General features: G+C 42.7%; 2 protein-coding genes across 3 annotated transcripts in view; one reads left to right on the top strand and one right to left on the bottom strand.

The window, feature by feature from the left end:
• The window catches only part of EFCAB5 (EF-hand calcium binding domain 5), a 53,001-nt gene extending 48,301 nt beyond the window's left edge, over window positions 1–4,700 (bottom strand). Inside the window, exons 1-2 of the mRNA XM_043530906.1 lie at window positions 4,358–4,700; window positions 659–1,230 (exon numbers count right to left, since the gene is read on the bottom strand). Coding sequence (XP_043386841.1) covers window positions 659–1,224 — 566 coding nt within the window. The 5' untranslated portion in view covers window positions 1,225–1,230; window positions 4,358–4,700. The remainder of the gene's footprint in view (window positions 1–658; window positions 1,231–4,357) is intronic.
• Window positions 4,701–14,885: 10,185 nt separating this feature from the next.
• SSH2 (slingshot protein phosphatase 2) overlaps window positions 14,886–17,392 on the top strand; it is a 140,386-nt gene continuing 137,879 nt past the window's right edge. For both annotated transcript variants that reach the window (XM_043530826.1, XM_037880850.2), the window contains exon 1: window positions 14,886–15,136. In XM_043530826.1, the coding sequence (XP_043386761.1) occupies window positions 15,074–15,136 (63 nt within the window). In that variant the 5' untranslated portion in view covers window positions 14,886–15,073. The remainder of the gene's footprint in view (window positions 15,137–17,392) is intronic.

Below are 17,392 nucleotides of genomic sequence, written 5' to 3'. Positions count from 1 at the left end.
AAAACCAGCTCATCTGCTAAGTTAGGATGGGCAATAATGATTCAAAGGGAAGTGCCGACGGAAAGAGAGCCTACAATGGCTAAAGGTGAACGGATCTGAAATGAACATAGCTATAGAAGGATTGTAGCAAACATTTTCCTGGAGGGAGTTCCCAAGGAGAACCAAGACAGCCCTGCCCTTGGTCCAGTCAAGAGAAATCCTCAGGATGGGCACCAGAGGAACTTGGCTAACCCTGTTTTCATTCTCTTTGGAGGGACATAAGGGGAAAAGGGCCTCAGGAGCGTCCGGCCTATGTTATTAACATTGGTGCTAAAAATGTCCAGAAAGGTCATAAAGTGTCCTCATTTCATGTGCACAGTGTCAAATCAAGCACTACCTACACAGTTGGGGTAGGACACTGCCTTAAATCTGCATAAGCCATTGATTGGTTATATCTGCCATGTGCTGGCATCTCTCTTGCTTCCAAGACTCGAAGAGGACAGCTGCTGGCCATGGCACAGAACTCCAGGGGATTCATTTGGTGCCGGAGGATGCACTTTTGCCATCCCAGATTACAGTCACTGTATCCAATTAAGGAATGTACTGCTTTTTCTAAAATGAATACAGAGATACCATGAGAAGGGTATATTACAACCAAGCATAGTTTAAACTCACTCACCTGTTAAGTGCTGTATCAGGCACCTGAGTTTTCAACTCCTCCATGACAGCCTTCATCCCTCTCTTGTAGGGATCTAGTTTTGCAGATGTGTCAAACTGAGGGTTATGCCTCATCAGATATTCTCCTAGAAAATTAATGGGATCAAACTTGGGTGAATCTTGGTCTGTTTCAAGCACCTTCTTTCTTTCCACTTCCATTAACAATTTTTCTACTCCTGGGACTAATGTGGGTAGGAGTTTGTCGAGCAAATAAGCCCTGGTGTCCCTTGTCATCTTCTCTTCACTCAGCCATTCCTTAGACAGCCAGTCCAGAGGTTCTTTCTTTTTTATCTTTTCTTCCTCTGCCTTACGTACGTGAATCTTTTCCACCTTTTCCCTTTGTAGATTCAACGCTCTCTGTTGTACCTTCTCATAGAATGTCTCTTTCCATTGAGCATCCTTCCTGAGACCTGGCAGCGTAGCACTCTCCTGGCTTCTCCTTTTTGCTCTGATGGGCATACTCTGAACACTAAGCTTGGGGAGTTTCAGTCCAGGAGTTTGGCCTTCATCATCTGGCACAGCAGCCATATTTCACTGTGATACATGCAAAAGCAGATCAACACTATGTAATTCTGAAAGACATGGCAGTACGATAGAAAATACAAGGGAAAACAAATCTATACAGTTAGAAAACAATCAGTAGATATTTCTTTTACATTCCTTTTCTAATTCAGAAATTGTTACTTTGCATTCCTAAATAAATACAGCCCATTTCATCTGAGGAGCTTAAAATGCTTTACAAGCGTTAATTAATTATGCCTCACAATGCCCCCGAGAGATACTGGAGCTAAATATTTGTATTCCCTTTTATGGATGGGGAACTGAGCCACACAGAAGGGTGCTCAAGGTGACCTAGCTAGTCAAAGGCAGAGTTGGGAATAGACTCAAGCGTGCTGACTATCAGTCCCCCATTTTAACCATTAGACAACAATTCCCCCTCATTTGAATGTTTTCCTTCAGTTCCCCTTCCTTGTTTCCAACTTTTCTAATAATTCCCATAAGACATGGGATACAGGAAGTAATCCGTGTGTAGTAACAGATGCCTGAGGCTGGGAGTTTTCCATGTAGCATCAACACCCCTATTTTCTGCTATTCAGAACTGCCCATTTTGTCTCCATGTTTCCCATGCCCCTGGGAAGCAATGAGGCAGATACAACGCCTACTTTACTTCATTTTTTGCAAATGTTTGTCCTCTGCCCATTTTCCAGTGTGGAATGTTTCTCTATGGGGTTGGGATCTGCCACCCCTGCTATGGGACAGGGAGCTCTGTGTTAGGAAGATGATGAGACATTAAACTGGATCCTGAGGCTGAGTTGTTCTCCAGCATTTCATTCTGTGGGTCACTTTGAAAGTGGGTTAAGCTAACAGAGTGTTCACACATGGAGTTATTCAGGAATAGCTATTGTGCTTTAAATTTACATCCCACCTTAATCCCCGTTAACTTTCAAGTGTAGACAAACCCTAATCTCAGAGACCCTATCTTCCTTCATCTTGGTCTCTCATAATGTTCATTCTGTGGAGCACCAGGAAGGACTGTGTGGTCCTGAGGTGGTGCATGAGCCACAGTTAGAAAGCTACTTCTGTAACCCTTCATACACACAGCTCTCATCTGCCTCTATGGGAGTTGAACACCGGGAATGCAGGCAGAATCTGACTTTACTAGCCAATTCAGAGACCAAAACACCATCACCATCCTGCAAAACACCCCCAACCCAGGGCTAAACAACAACAAGGATAATCTCAATATCAGTAACGTCTCTGAGACAGTTTGACCAAAGCAAGGTAATTCCAAGTTAAGGCTGCAACTCTGCCCTGAACTTGCACCGCCCTGAATACGGGCATCCTTTAAAGGGGTTTCTGGCTGATTATGGCCTTTCAGTAGCCATATCAGTAGCACTGTTTTTGATATATTTTGCTATTTCCACTTCATTCCTAAATACTTGTAGCTGCTCTGAAGAGTTGAGCTTTTCAGGAAATGGACAAAAGTGATATACGGCCATCTTGGCACACTAGTGTAATTACTAGCATGTTGACCTTCTGGTTCCTAGCCAGGGTTTGAGTCCAAATATTGCCTGAAATGGGTATGATGATCCCTAGCGGTAAATTTCTGGGTGGCTTTCTGATAGTTCTGGTGGCACCCTCTAGTCATTTGTGCAGGGTGGTGATTATCTGCCTGGGGGGTTGGGGAGGATGGATTTATATGTCAGGGTGCTTGCCTGGCCCAAGAAATGGGTTATAAAAATGAGAACTGTCTTTCCCGTTAGCAGATATAACTGTAAAGGAGCACGGAGTTCGAAAGGCAAGAAGGGAACTTGTCAACCCCATTGGATTGCCGTTGGTTAGGTGAGTTTCTTTCAGTAACATGTAAAACCAAGCTCCTTTGGAACATTGGTAAGACATCGGGGTGTTAACCCAATGTCCTGGCCAAATTCTAAATGAAGTAGTTATGTTGTGCCTACATAAACTACCGTTGCAATTTCAACTGGTTATGATATTTTTCTTCATTTCATTACAGTGTTGTGCAGTGTTTCTGTGCACTGTTGAAACAGTTGCTGCATTCCACTCTAGAGGTAACCGCATTTCAGTGACGACTGATGCGATCCCTACATATCCCACATTTACGTCCCAGGGTGATTGTGAGGATTAATTCATGTTTGTAAGGTGCCTTTACACAGAGTGAAAGACACTACAGAAATGCAAATAATCAATGGGTTTGACTCTCTATTCCATTAAGCCAGTGGTATAACTCCAAAACTGGGGTGAGGAAGCAGGGAACCAGAACCATTAGCAAACTAGGAGAAGGAGGAACATGAGAACAGTCAATAATTATTACAATATTAGCAACATTCGCCCCCAAAGTGTCAGGATCATACTCCAAACCTTGCATCTGTCAAGCGTTACAGGGCCAAATTCTCAGTTAATATGAATTACCATAGCTTCATTGACTTCGATGCAACTATGCTGATTTACACCAGCAGATAATCTGGCCCATAATTCACACAGCTCTCAAATGCTTAGACTATTCCCAAGTACAATCTGCCCTGGTGGTAACAAGCATAATGTACAAAGACAAGCTAGTTTTGAACACCAATGAAACTCAAAAATTGATATAAAGGCTCTTCATACTGTTCAAATTGAAAGCAAGACAAGCCTTTCACTAGGATACCATTTTCCTGGCTCCTTTTCTGTGTACCAAACATTTGTGCTCGATAGCCACGCACAAGTACAATTTGATTACCTCTCTGCATTCAGGATATTATCACTAAGATAAAAATCCGCTCATAATCAAGATGGGTTTCACTAGAGATTTATTTATTTATTTATTTATTGTAAAAAAATTTCCAAGTGATTATTTGGGGAATTTCTGAGTTATTGAAGTGCTTTCAAAAGAAGAGGCCAGTCTGGGAATTTGTTTAGCCCTGCCGTTGCTCAAAAAATAATTGTCTTTCCCCAAAGAGCTTCAGATGGAGTTTTATCTGATTCATCACAATGGCCCAAATCCTCCAGTGTATTTAGGCACCTACGTACCTTTGAGGATCGATGCCATTGTGCCTAACATATTTGGAGTATTTTTTCTTTTTTTAAGTCCTGGTTAAAATCAACCTTTAAAACGACTGTGATTTCACTTCCTGGAACTCTACTGAAAAACTATTTTTCTTACCTTCCGGGCAGGTATCAAACCAGAAATGTCTCCTCCTGCTTTCAGAGAGGCATTGCAGATGAATGAGAATTTAATATACACCCATCAGTTCCTAGCCATTAGAAAACTTACAAGTGAATTAGGGATTTCTCAGACCTGCTGCGGAGCCAGGCTGTGAGTTTTACGCCTGGGTGTGTGTTTGAGGTTGCTAAGCAATAAATCCAAAGGTTGCTATGTCTCATCTACTACTCAGAACTGCAGTAGATTGTCCACTGCTGTTGGCAGTTCAATATAAATTCTTCCTTAACTTACATCATTGTGTCATATGACCGGGGAAAAAAAGGTCTAAAGAATGGCAACACATATAGCACTAAATTTCAGTGCTGCCCAGGAGAATATCCATCCGTGCCTAGGGACAGTAGGCTGACCTTCAGAGTCAGGGACCATGAATTCCAGCCCTGCCTCATTCACTAGGGACAGAAATGGAGAGATTTTAGGCCGAGCTGAGGATTGTACCAAACAGATGTGAGAACCTGAGAGCATAAACAGAAATGAATTACAGGCCAAACTGAAATACACATTACTGGGTGGTTCTTTTCATTTAGAATGAAGAAACTTTGGAGCGGCCTGTGGAGTAAGCCAGCTGCAGTGAACAGAAGGGGGTCTTTAAGTACGCTGTTCTTTAAGAACAGATTTAGACTGGAATCTGCACAATTAGGATCTATCATTATTTCTCTTATTCTTGCATATAACGGAGAACCCGTTCCACAGGATGAAAAGGAGGAGGGAAAGAAAAGTGGTCTGCATGAGACTAATTCTGTTCTCATTCACCCTGGTGTAAATAGAGAGGCACGCCAGTGGCTTCAATGGAATTACGCTGGTGTAATTGAGAGCAGAATTTCTCCCAATGTCTTTATTGATTGAATTACAAACTAGCACTTCTGGAATGGCTAACTTTTCCAGTAAATTGTATTTATCTTATGCTATTCTTTCTGCAATGTCTCTATACTTTTTGCTTTTTAAGATGCACGACCATGTGGATTGACTAATCTCCACATGCACAAGAACTCTGGACTATGACTTCTGTGTGCTACTTATCTGCGGGACTACGGCACTGTACTCTATCCTGCAGTACAGGTTTATGATTGCTCATTTCATGGGATATCAGAGACTGTCATAAAACGTTAACCTTATCAACTTTAATCTACCAAAACAAAGGTTAAAAGTATGATTGTTTTCCAAAATCTGGTGCATTATTTGTTTGAACAGTGTAACAGGGTATAGCAGGGCCCCCTTTGCTCCTGCCTTGGCTCTGCTCCAAAAACCACTCAGAGACTCTCAGGTTCTGCAATCACTGGTGCAGTTTATTTGCAGGGTTCAATGCCACCACCTTCTCACCGTCTACAGCTTGGAGGTTTCAGCCTTAAGAGCTTCTCAGTCTCTATGACCAGGAGGGAAGCGCTAACACTCTCCTTCCTCTCTCCAGCTTCCCCTTGCTTCCTTCCTCTGGGCCTGTCTATAACCCCAGGCTAATTAGGCTGGCAGCTGTTTCCCCTTCACCAGTCAGGCACAGGTTTCTCTAGCCAGCTCCAATTTACCTTCCTTAATTGGAGCTGGCGTAACAGAGGGCTGGCTCAGGAGTCCCAGCCCAGCACTCTGTAACAAACAGTATTGTCTGTCTAATTTGGGAACGACTGAGTACTAATTCCAGATCTGGCTCACTCTGTGACTCTGGGAAAGTGACTTAACCTTTTTGCCTCAGTTTCCCAAAGAGGGACATGAGTGTTAATATATCTGTAAAGGCCCCTGAAGATGAAAAGAACTACAGGTAAAATTCCCCCTGTGCAGAGGTCTACCCAAGGTCACAACACCACTTACATCCCACTTAAATTCTTGAAATAAAATTTGTTCCAAAGACCTGAACTGGAGCTTAAATGGTGCATAAGCCTCATGTGGGTCCTCTACAGAGGAATAAAATTAACCTGGCAGTGTCTATAATTATAAACTGGTGGTGGTTGCAAACCTCAATGGGGAAATATCACTTTAAATACACAGTTCAATTTATGGTCGCATGCGGGCACCAGCATAGGCACTGACTCCATGGGTGCTGCAGAGCTGGAGCACCCACGGGGCAGAGAGGAAGTTGGCACCTATGGGCACCAGGGAATTTTCTTGCGGCCACAGCCTCCTGGGTGGTGGGGGGAGAGGGGAAGCAGCGGCCCCCTACCCCAGGGTCGCCAGCGCCGGCAGTGGTTAGGTCCTGCCCACCTCTACCCAAGGTCACATGCTGGAGGAGCAAGCAGCCAGTAAGTTCCCCATCTTCCCAAGGCTGATGGGATCAGACTTCAGCCCTTGGGTGGCGGGTGGCAGGCTCCAGCCATAGGGCTTCAGGCTCCGTTCCCCGGCTATACGGTGGTGGGCTCTGCCCAAAGTCACTCCCCCCTCCAGTGTCCCTGGTCCCCACTGCCTCCCTATCCACCTCCCCATCCAGGGCTTAATTTGTCCCCAGGCTTGCCGGGGCTTAGTAAGTCTGCTGTGAAAAGTGATATTTGTACGTTTGTTAATACCACTTTTCATAACAGACTTAGTAGCTAGCACATCTTTAAAAAAAAGCAACCAAAAAAAAGCAAAAGACGTAAGAAAAAAGACAAGAACATATAAAGCACCTTATTTGTGTTTCTATTCTGTTTAGGCCCAGTAAAGAATAGAGACAACTGTAAATTATTTTTATTATTGAATCTGGAATAAAGATCCTACATAAATTCAAGCTGCAGTGGGGGAGGTTTAGGTTGGATATTAGGAAAAACTTTTTCACTAGGAGGGTGGTGAAACACTGGAATGCGTTACCTAGGGAGGTGGTAGAATCTCCTTCCTTAGAAGTTTTTAAGGTCAGGCTTGACAAAGCCCTGGCTGGGATGATTTGACTGGGGATTGGTCCTGCTTTGAGCAGGGGGTTGCACTAGATGACCTCCTGAGGTCCCTTCCAACCCTGATATTCTATGATTCTATGATTTGGACATGTATATGTGCATATTTATTTGTTTTTCCTAAAGTTAATTAAATATTTTAGGAAAAATTGTCAGAGTAGTTGCTGGTGGCCACACTCTGAGGCCACCCAAGAAATTGTTGTGAGAACCCCTGGGGCCCAGGTACCTAACTTAGTGTTGTCCCTGTCACAGGGTTAGCTGGGCCCATTAAGGGAGTCCAGGCCCAGGATACCCATGACAAGCTATTTTAAGGGGAATGAGTATTTCTAGGCAGTTAACTGAATAACAAGCACCTTGGCCTGACAAAATACCATCTGGGCTCAGTTGTAGGGAGGTCCTCAGAGAAAGAAGCTCTTTGAAGTGAGAGGAGCTCCCGGAGACCACAGGTCCCAATGACAAGGGCTGTGCAAGGCCTGAGCCAAAAGAAAAGACTTTATTTCAAGTGTATTTATATTTAATGAAGCAGAACCACAGCAGGGGAATTTTGTCTTACAAACTTTTGGACTGTGTAGAGTTCTTAAGGGACCCCGAGAGAAGGGAAACTGAGGCAGGAAGTGCTGCGGTGCCACACTAGGTCAGCAGGGGGTGCTACAGGGTAGGCATAGCCCTGAAACCGTACCCTGAGATGTTTTATTTTCCTGTGTGTGCTCCTATAAATACTCTTTCAAAGGTCTGCATGGTTGTAATTTAGGCCTTTGGCCATCTATTCTGCATATTTATTATCCTTCTACATAAACAGTATTCTCCTGAATACACTCAAATACCCATTTGTCCAGCTAAGGCACCCTTCTGTCTTCACTATAATACTAACTTCATTTTAGTATATAGCATTTGTTTTCAGGCAGGGAGCATGAAACAAAAATCATCTAAATCAGCTTTCATGGGGAAAATACACTGAAATGAACTGTAAATTTTTGTTACTATTATAATTAGCAAAACAGATGACTAGGGAATAGACGCGTATTTTAGTGTATTTGCAAAATGTGTTCAAGTAAACCCTAGATTACTGTAATAAAATGCATCTGAAGCTTTGGGCATGGAATTGTTAGAATAATCTAAAATGTGGCTTTAAAATGGATTCTAATTCTATTCACTTCAAATCAGGTTCTGCATGATTAACTCCTGTTTGTCTTTTCATTCCCTGGTGTACCTGATGTTTCTCTTTTGGAATTCAAAATGTTGTCGTGGTCAATCTATAAATCTTTCTAAAAAAGGAAACTATCAATTGTAAAAATACTCTAATTTTCCTCAAAGCTGCTGTTAAACCACCAAATGAGAACAGGCGGGGAAAAAAACTGGCAGGAGTGATCTAAATGGCTCTATTTTTATTTCTCTGAAATTTAAATACTGTGGCAAAACAGTAATCACACCCTATTTAACTCGGATGTTATATCTTAATGTTTCCTCAAAGCAAAGCATATCCTTCTGCCATCAAGTACTTGTGCTGTGCTGTTGACAAAATAATGTGCTGAATATGTCATCACAGATGTTTTGCTGGGGTAACTCTTATTATATGTTATTTTTTGTTTTGTACACAAGATGCAGTCTGGGGGCGTTCTGTGCCCTTTTACACTTCATAGCGGGACTATGCTATAATCGCTGATGTTTGGTAATACTGAAAATAAAATAAAAGGTGTGTCAGCAAGGGAACTATTTTCATATTTACTGAAGACAAAAATAACTCGTGGTTTGAATGCGTTAAAAGATCTCTGGGGCCAGTCCTGCTGAGCATGGTACCCCCAGCAACTTGCAAGATATGGACACAAACTTATGATCCATGTAATTGGCTGTCATTACCACAGGCTGCATTCTAATTGTTCTTTTAAATCAGAATACATTTCCCTTATAGCTTCCTCCTCTACACTTAAATTTTGCTGCTGAAAACTACTCCACATGCAAATTATAGCTTTCTAATGGCCTTCAATCCCCTGGATATCTGTGGTTATTTTAGTTAACAACGGATTTATTAGACCTTTAGCTGACTATAGAAAAGAACTTGGTTATTTACTTGTTAGGAATGACTTTTTACAAGTGTTTGCTGTTTAAATATTCCTAGAAGTGCCAATGAATAGGTGAAAGCCAGAGAACTGTCTCTTTGGGAGGCCAATTCAGATAAGCATTTCTCTAATTACTCCTGAGGGAAATCCCAGGACTTCCACTTTTCCAAATCTATTCAAAATGAAACCCCAATCCCATCTGAGAGGATCACTGAAAGGCACTGGGAACTCCTAACCTGCACACTGTTTACACCTGATTGTACTACAGAGATATGCAAATTGAGGATACAGGTGACATCCACCAGTGCTCACCCCCATGCCTGCAGGAAACCATCCATTGGAATTAATCAATAGACCAAGCACAATACTTCACACAGAAGGGTAAAAAACAACAAGATCCCTGTCATAAGTGATGGGGTAAAAATCCTTCACATCCTCAAATGTGAGGCCTCCTTCTGCTTTCATTGAAGATAATGGCAAAAATCTCATGGGAGCATGGACCATGAGTTGACTGTCAGTTCAACACTCTGCCTGTGAAAGCATCTCCTTTTCTGCTAAATTTCTCTGTCCAAATGCCAGGGAACACATAACATCTGATCCTACACTTCTTGTGTCCCCAAAGCTCCTGGAATAGGAGGTTTGGGTGTACTAGGAATGAAGAATTGCTCCCATGTCCAAGCACACATTACAGTTACTGCTCATTATAAGGCACATTTCTCATTTCAGATCTAAGTATAACTTCATTTCATAGACCTGAGCTCCAATTTCTTAAATTACAGTACATGGTTTAAATTGGAAGAGATGAATCAGGAAACCATTAAAGAACTCCCCACACCTCCTATTTTCCCTGTGTCCCTTAGCTGGGCTCCAGCGGTCTGATCTCTCTTCTCCCTGATTTTATCCTTATCCCTATGAAACCCTGGGATAAATAAAATGCCAGGAACAATCCTGAACTCCTTGCTAAAGGACTAATCCTGCATTGAGCTCTGTGCAGGGATCTGCATTGCAGAATCAGTGTCCAAGGCAAAAGTCCCAAAGCAGTCAATGTGAAGTGCAACATTAGGCCCTGAAACTTAGATGACAAATCTGAACTGAACATTTTTATTTGCATTCAAATATTAAAGAAATGTAAACAGACTGTTTTTTACCTGAGGGACTGGTCCACTCTGCCCAGAGATTTCTGTTTCACTGAAACAATCCAAAAAATACACATTATGCAAATATAAAATACAATTTAAACATGCAGATAATGAAGATACAAGCAACCTTATGTATGTTTTAAAGTTATTAAAAACAAAACTGTATCCCACTCTGCCCAACGAAATTGTGTTCATCCATGACATTTTAATATGTAATTTTTTAGTTAAGTACATGCTGCAGTGGTTTGCTGAATTGGGCCCACAGTGATGAATTGGAGCCACAGTGCTAAACAAGCAAAGCTAGAGAAGAAGGATGGCCTTGTGGTTAAGACCCAAAAGCCACAATCCCACAATTGAGGAAGAAAGCTGTGCTGATTTAAAAAATGACATAGTTTAGAGGGGAAGTGAAGGCAGCGATAAAAATAAAAGAATAATATATAACACATGGAGGAATGGGAAAGTAGATAGCAATGAATATAAATCAGAAGTTAGGAATTATAGAACATTGATAAGGGAAGCAAACAGACACAAGGAGAAATCTTTGGTCAGCAGAGTTAAGAATCATAAGAAAGTGTTTTTTTCAATATATTAGGAACAAAAGAATCCTGACAATGGTGTTGCTCTACTACAGATGGAAATGGTAAAGTTATCAATAATGATGTAGAATAGGCAGAAGAGTTCAATAAATATTTCTGTTCTGTATTTGGGGGGAAAAAGATGATAGTATTATTATATAGTGTTAACCTTCTTTCCATTACACTAATATCTCAGGAGGATGTTAATGAGAAACTATTAAAGTTACACATTTTTAAATCAGCAGGTCCAGATAACTTGTACCCAAGAGTTTTAAAAGATCTGGCTGAGGAGCTCACTGGACTATTAATGTTGATTTCACTAAATCTTAGCACACTGGGGGACTTCCAGAAGACTTGAAGAAAATTAATGTTCTGCCAATTTTTAAAAAGGGTAAACAGGATGATCCGGGTAATTATAGTCCTGTCCACCTGACATTCATCCCGGGGAAGATAATGGAACAGATTATATGGGACTTGATTAATAAAGAATTAAAGGGGTAATGTAATTAATGCCAATCAACTTGGGTTTATGGAAAATAGATCTTGTCAAACTAACTTGATTTTTTTTATGAGACAGTTATGCTGACTTTATGTTAGTAAGTGCTATCCCCAAGAGCAAATGTTTAATGATCAAGCAACTGAAAGCATTTTAAAATGAGATTTCTTCTCCAGTCAAGTTCTCCAATGTCATATTTTGAAAGGGCCCAATCCTGCAATCCTACACAAAGCCAGAGGGTTGTAACTTTTTTTAAAATTAAAGGATTAAAATTAAAAAAAGATAATGAGTCTGTTACAGGGGTTGATAAGGAAGTGAAGGGAATGCACTGGAGTGGAAAAAAGCAATCCAGTTACAAAACTAGGTCACATAGAGGATCACAACGCAAAAGGAGTGTTCTTTTCTCTCTCTTAAAATGCAGGTGAAACCAGAAATACTGCTCTCCTGAACAACCATATCTATACTCTATCCCTGGTTATACAGAGTGGAGTACCCTGCTGAAAATAAAAGGAGTACTTGTGGCACCTTAGAGATTAACAAATTTATTTGAGCATAAGCTTTCGTGAGCTACAGCTCACTTCATCGGATGCATTCAGTGGAAAATACAGTGGGGAGATTTATATACATAGAGAACATGAAACAATGGGTGTTACCATACACACTGTAACCAGAGTGATCACTTAAGGTGAGCTATTACCAGCAGGAGAGTGGGGGGGGGGAACCTTTTGTAGTGATAATCAAGGTGGCCCATTTCCAGCAGTTGACAAGAACGTCTGAGGAACAGTGGGGGGTAGGGGTGGGGGATAAACATGGGGAAATAGTTTTACTTTGTGTAATGACCCATCCACTCCCAGTCTCTATTCAAGCCTAAGTTAATTGTATCCAGTCTGCAAATTAATTCCAATTCAGCAGTCCCTCACTGGAGTCTGTTTTTGAAGTTTTTTTGTTGAAGTATTGCCACTTTTAGGTCTGTAATCGAGTGACCAGAGAGATTGAAGTGTTCTCCAACTGGTTTTTGAATGTTATAATTCTTGAAATCTGATTTGTGTCCATTTATTCTTTTACGTAGAGACTGTCCAGTTTGACCAAGAGTACATGGCAGAGGGGCATTGCTGGCACATGATGGGATATATCACATTGGTAGACGTGCAGGTGAACGAGCCTCTGATATTGTGGCTGATGTGATTAGGCCCTATGATGGTATCCCCTGAATAGATATGTGGACACATCTACCAATATGATACATGCCATCATGTGCCAGCAATGCCCCTCTGTCATGTACATGCCCCCCCGCTCCTGCTGGTAATAGCTCACCTTAAGTGATCACTCTGTTTACAGTGTGTATGGTAACACCCATCGTTTCATATTCTCTATGTATATAAATCTCCGCACTGTATTTTCCACTGAATGCATCCGATGAAGTGAGCTGTAGCTCACGAAAGCTTTTGCTCAAATAAATGTTAGTCTCCAAGGTGCCACAAGTACTCCTTTTCTTTTTGCGAATACAGACTAACACGGCTGCTACTCTGAAACCTGCTGAAAATAAAATCTATCTAATAGAAGTGGCGAAGCCACCCAAAGGTTCAAAGCTAGACACTGTCATAAAAAGCTTGTCATAGTATATGATCATGCAAAGCATAAATATATAAAAAAAGTAAAAGTCAAAACACCTTCTGGTTGGGAAGCTATGGAATATTTAGAGTGAGGGGGAGGATAGCTTATAAAGGGGCTGGAAGTAATTTTCCTGACCACTCCCTATAAATCACGTAGCAGTGCGAACATGCTTTCCATAAAAACTATGTTTCAAAATAATAATCTGATGGTTGTTACAAGCAGTTCAATGATACTTTCTTTATGTAGGCAGTGTTGTTAGAGCCATGTTGGTCCCAGGATATCAGAGAGACAGAAGATAGTCCGATGAGATATCTCACCCACCTTGTCTCTTTACTTGCTTTATCTATGTTTCTTTGCTTATTCTCCCCTTCTAATCTGATCCCTCAAACAGGTGCATTTTTGTGGATTCTGTATGTTCAAAGTTCTCACTTTCTGCATAGCCCTGAGTGAAGCATTCCCACAAAAATCACTTTCTAAACTCAGTTTTATTTCAACGAGTCCGTTTTTCATCCTCCTTCATCCACTAGGAGGCAAACGCTCATTAGTGAGCTTAACTTCTGTATCGTGGTAAAGGATAACTGCTGTACAGTTTGCAGAGCCTGCCTGACAATTATTTTGACTGCAGGGCAGTGGGGGATAGACCAAAGAACTGGCACTGAGGGCTTTTCTTGTGCTTAGATTTAAAGGGCCCAAAGCTTCCGTGACAGTTCTGTCAACCTGAAGGAGGAGATGAGAGTGAAATGCACTGAGTGCCTAAGAGGAATTGATGGGTTAATGCAAGCTGTTGGAGAAGAAGAGTGCTTGCTTTCTGTTTGATATGTATTATGGTCTCTGGTAATCACAATTAATAGTCTCATTAGATGCCGACAAAAGGCTGATTGTTCATCCCATTAACTTCAATGGCAAAACTCCCATTAATGGCACCTGGACATGACCCTAATTGCTGAACCCTCAAAACAAATAAGTTTTGCTCAAGCTGTTAACATAACCCTATTGCTGCCCACCTCTCACCCCCATCCCTGCTCCCAGACTTCCACACGTTGAATTCTGGGGGCATTTTATGGCTTAAATTTGTGTGCGCACATCACAGACCCATCACTTTCTAGGTATCTAGGCCTCCATGGATTAAGTCAGCGAATCTCCCAGAGAATCCCAAAAGGGGATTGGATGCTGTTTTCTGTAGAGGATGGCTGGAATGTTGGGGAATTACAAAGATATCATCTGTGTTGCCAACTCAAGTGATTTTATCATGAGTGTCACAGGAAGTAGTTCTTAAAGCCCCAGCTCCGGGACCCATGGGATTCCACCTCAGCTTTCATTTCCCCCCTCAAAAAAGAACAAGAAGAAGCAGCAGCAACGTCATCCCAGTGCTCCCTAAAGACTCAAAAACCAGAAGGTAAATAAAAATCACCCAGCAGTTATTCATTATTATTTAAATCTCATCATTGTAAACCGATCTCATGATTTTGGAGGCATGATTTTTTGAACACTTTGAGGGTAGCTGCCCTAGTGACGCACCCTGCAGGGTTCCTCTTGGGAATCCTTTCAGCCGGGGGAAGGGAAGGGCCGGGCCCCTTAGAGCCCAGTCCTGCGCCCGTTTCCCGAAGGGAGTGGAGCAGGAAGGGGCTCTGCAGCTGCCCCAGCAGCGAGGAGGTGGGTTTCGCTAGGGGCCAGCAGAGCAGGGGTTAACGGCTGTTGCAGCAGGGCGCGGGCGTGGCTGGGCTGACAGGTGGCGCATGCGCGTTGGCGCCTTATTGTGCCCGGCCGGCCCAGCCCCGCCGCGCCTCGCTCAGTCGGCGAGGGGCCGTTGGCGAGTGCCGAGCTGCTGCCCCCGGCGGTCACCGCGGCGCCGCCGCCGCCCGGCTCCGGGGCCCCGCCATGGAGTAAGGCCCCCTCCCGCGGCCGGACGGGGCCCCCCGCCGCGCCTCGATGGCTCTGGTAACGGTGCAGCGCTCGCCTACCCCCAGCGCCACCTCCAGCCCCTGCGCCTCGGTGAGTCTCCCCGCCCGGCCGCCGCCTCCCGCCCGGCGCTCCCTCGCTGAGGCGGAGGGAAAGGCAGTTGGCTGCCACATAGGGTCTGGCTGGTGTGTGCGCGCATGCGCGCGGCGTGCCTCCCCCCCCCCCCCCCCCCTCGGGCCTGACAGCTGAGCGCGAGCAGGGCAGCCCCAGGGATGCTCAGGCTGGCTGCAGGCTCCGGGCAGGCACCAAGCCTGGGGACCCGTCCTGGGCAGCGGGGAGGGGATAAGCAGGATCGCTCTTGCTTTTTTCCCCCTTGCCTTTTGCAAAAATGTCATTATAGCTTTTATAGTGTGCTTGCAAAACGATTAAGTGAATCTATGTCTGGGTCACTTATATACTGCTTCCCTATGTGGTTCTGGCCCATCTTTATTGCTCTGCTGCAAAGAAATAGCCTGGGGAAGGGGGTTCTCTCCTGGGCCGTGTTTCTAGAGAGTGTGTGGGTTTCTGTTTGGTGGTGGTTGGCTTTTAATTTATTGAAAGCAAGCTGATCAGGTCAGGGGAGTCTTAAAAATATGGATCTCATGGATGGAATGTTTTACCCAACTTCAGAGGTAAAATGTTTGCAGTGAAATGAAGTTTCAGTGGAAACCATTTGTTTCTGGGTTTAAATACTGCCCTATCGTGTTTGTCACCCAACACAGTTCAGGGTGTAAAGATGAATGAGAACCTCCAGAAAGTGAAATGGACTATAAATAAACTGGCTGGTCTTCGCTTCCATAGTCCATTGTGCAAGAAATGTAAAAATCATTGGTTAAAAGGAAACTGGGATTCTAATAAGTGACCATGTTAAATTCCTCCCCTACAGAACTGTATTCTAAAAATGATTTAACTTGGTATTTGCCTTTAGGCATCTTCCATGCATGAGCTTTCTTTCAGAAAAAGCGACTAGATTTTCCTTCTCAGTGCTGCATGTAATCTTCAAAAGGCTATATCAAACTGAGACAGTATTTGAAACAGGAAGATTTTAAATCTCTCCATGGCAGTGAAAGCTCTCATTAAAGGAGTCTTCAAAACTACCAGAAATTAATCCCAAATCAGGGAGTGTGGCAGGTTGTGAAAGGGATGCTGTCATATTCAAAATCATGTTTTGTTTAAAAAGGGGGGAGGAACTGAATGCGAAGCATTTAAATTACTACTTACAATTGATATAGTTTGTTACCAGCAGTTAACTGAGGATGGCAGTGAAAACTGCGAAGTCGTTTTCACTTCGTTTCTATTCAGTTTCCAGTTGGCTTCACTTTGAAAGTCTCATGTATTATCACACTCACATTATGTTTAGGTTGCAAATGCTTCAGGGGAATGTTGGAAATCCCAGTTGTTTTGGCTAAAATAAAAACCGCTTTGAAAATATTTCTTGGGTTGGGTAAAATCTCTTTTGATCTAAATTGTGGATTAACTGTTTGATAGTATCACATTAAACGTTATTTTGGATACAAGGGTATTAACACCTATGTTCTTTTTTTTTCCTGTCTTGCTAAGACATGCCTGTTTTATTAGCAGTGCAGATTAACTCCACTTGTGTTACTTTGCTATAAATATTGATTAACTCTGTTACTTCATCATACGTTGTTTTCACAACCATGCATGGAGTAACAGTCTGGGCTTAGCTGCTCCTAACTTCCTCCATGTGTAAAACACTTCAGCAGTTAGCCTGATGCCTCTTTCGGGTAGGAACTCTTGGGTTGGTGACAAGACTGATTTTTTTTTTAATGTAATTCATACATCCCAACTGATGCCTAGTCTCAAATAGCTCCTTCCATTTAAACTTGTCGTGATGATCACTTTGCAAGGCTGCCCTGTTTGGTGCAGCTAACCAGCCTGTTTCCCTTCTAGGTTACCAAAAAGTTGTTTTGGATTTGGATCACTCTGAACAGTTAGGAAAGATTTCAGAGTAACAGCCGTGTTAGTCTGTATTCGCAAAAAGAAAAGGAGTACTTGTGGCACCTTAGAGACTAACCAATTTATTTGAGCATAAGCTTTCGTGAGCTACAGCTCACTTCATCGGATGCATGTAGCTCACGAAAGCTTATGCTCAAATAAATTGGTTAGTCTCTAAGGTGCCACAAGTACTCCTTTTCAGTTAGGAAAGAGAGTGTAGATGCATGAATGCTGTGTGTGTGTGTGCAGAGAATACCACCTTTAGCATATTTAGCAGTACTCGCTCTCTTTCCTCATTCTAATAAAATTGAGATGTAATCTGCTAAACTAGTCACCATAAATCCTGTGGTA

This window comes from Chelonia mydas, chromosome 17, assembly GCF_015237465.2.
Source record: "Chelonia mydas isolate rCheMyd1 chromosome 17, rCheMyd1.pri.v2, whole genome shotgun sequence".
Taxonomy (NCBI): domain Eukaryota; kingdom Metazoa; phylum Chordata; order Testudines; family Cheloniidae; genus Chelonia; species Chelonia mydas.
This window is presented reverse-complemented; position numbering and strand designations above follow the sequence as displayed.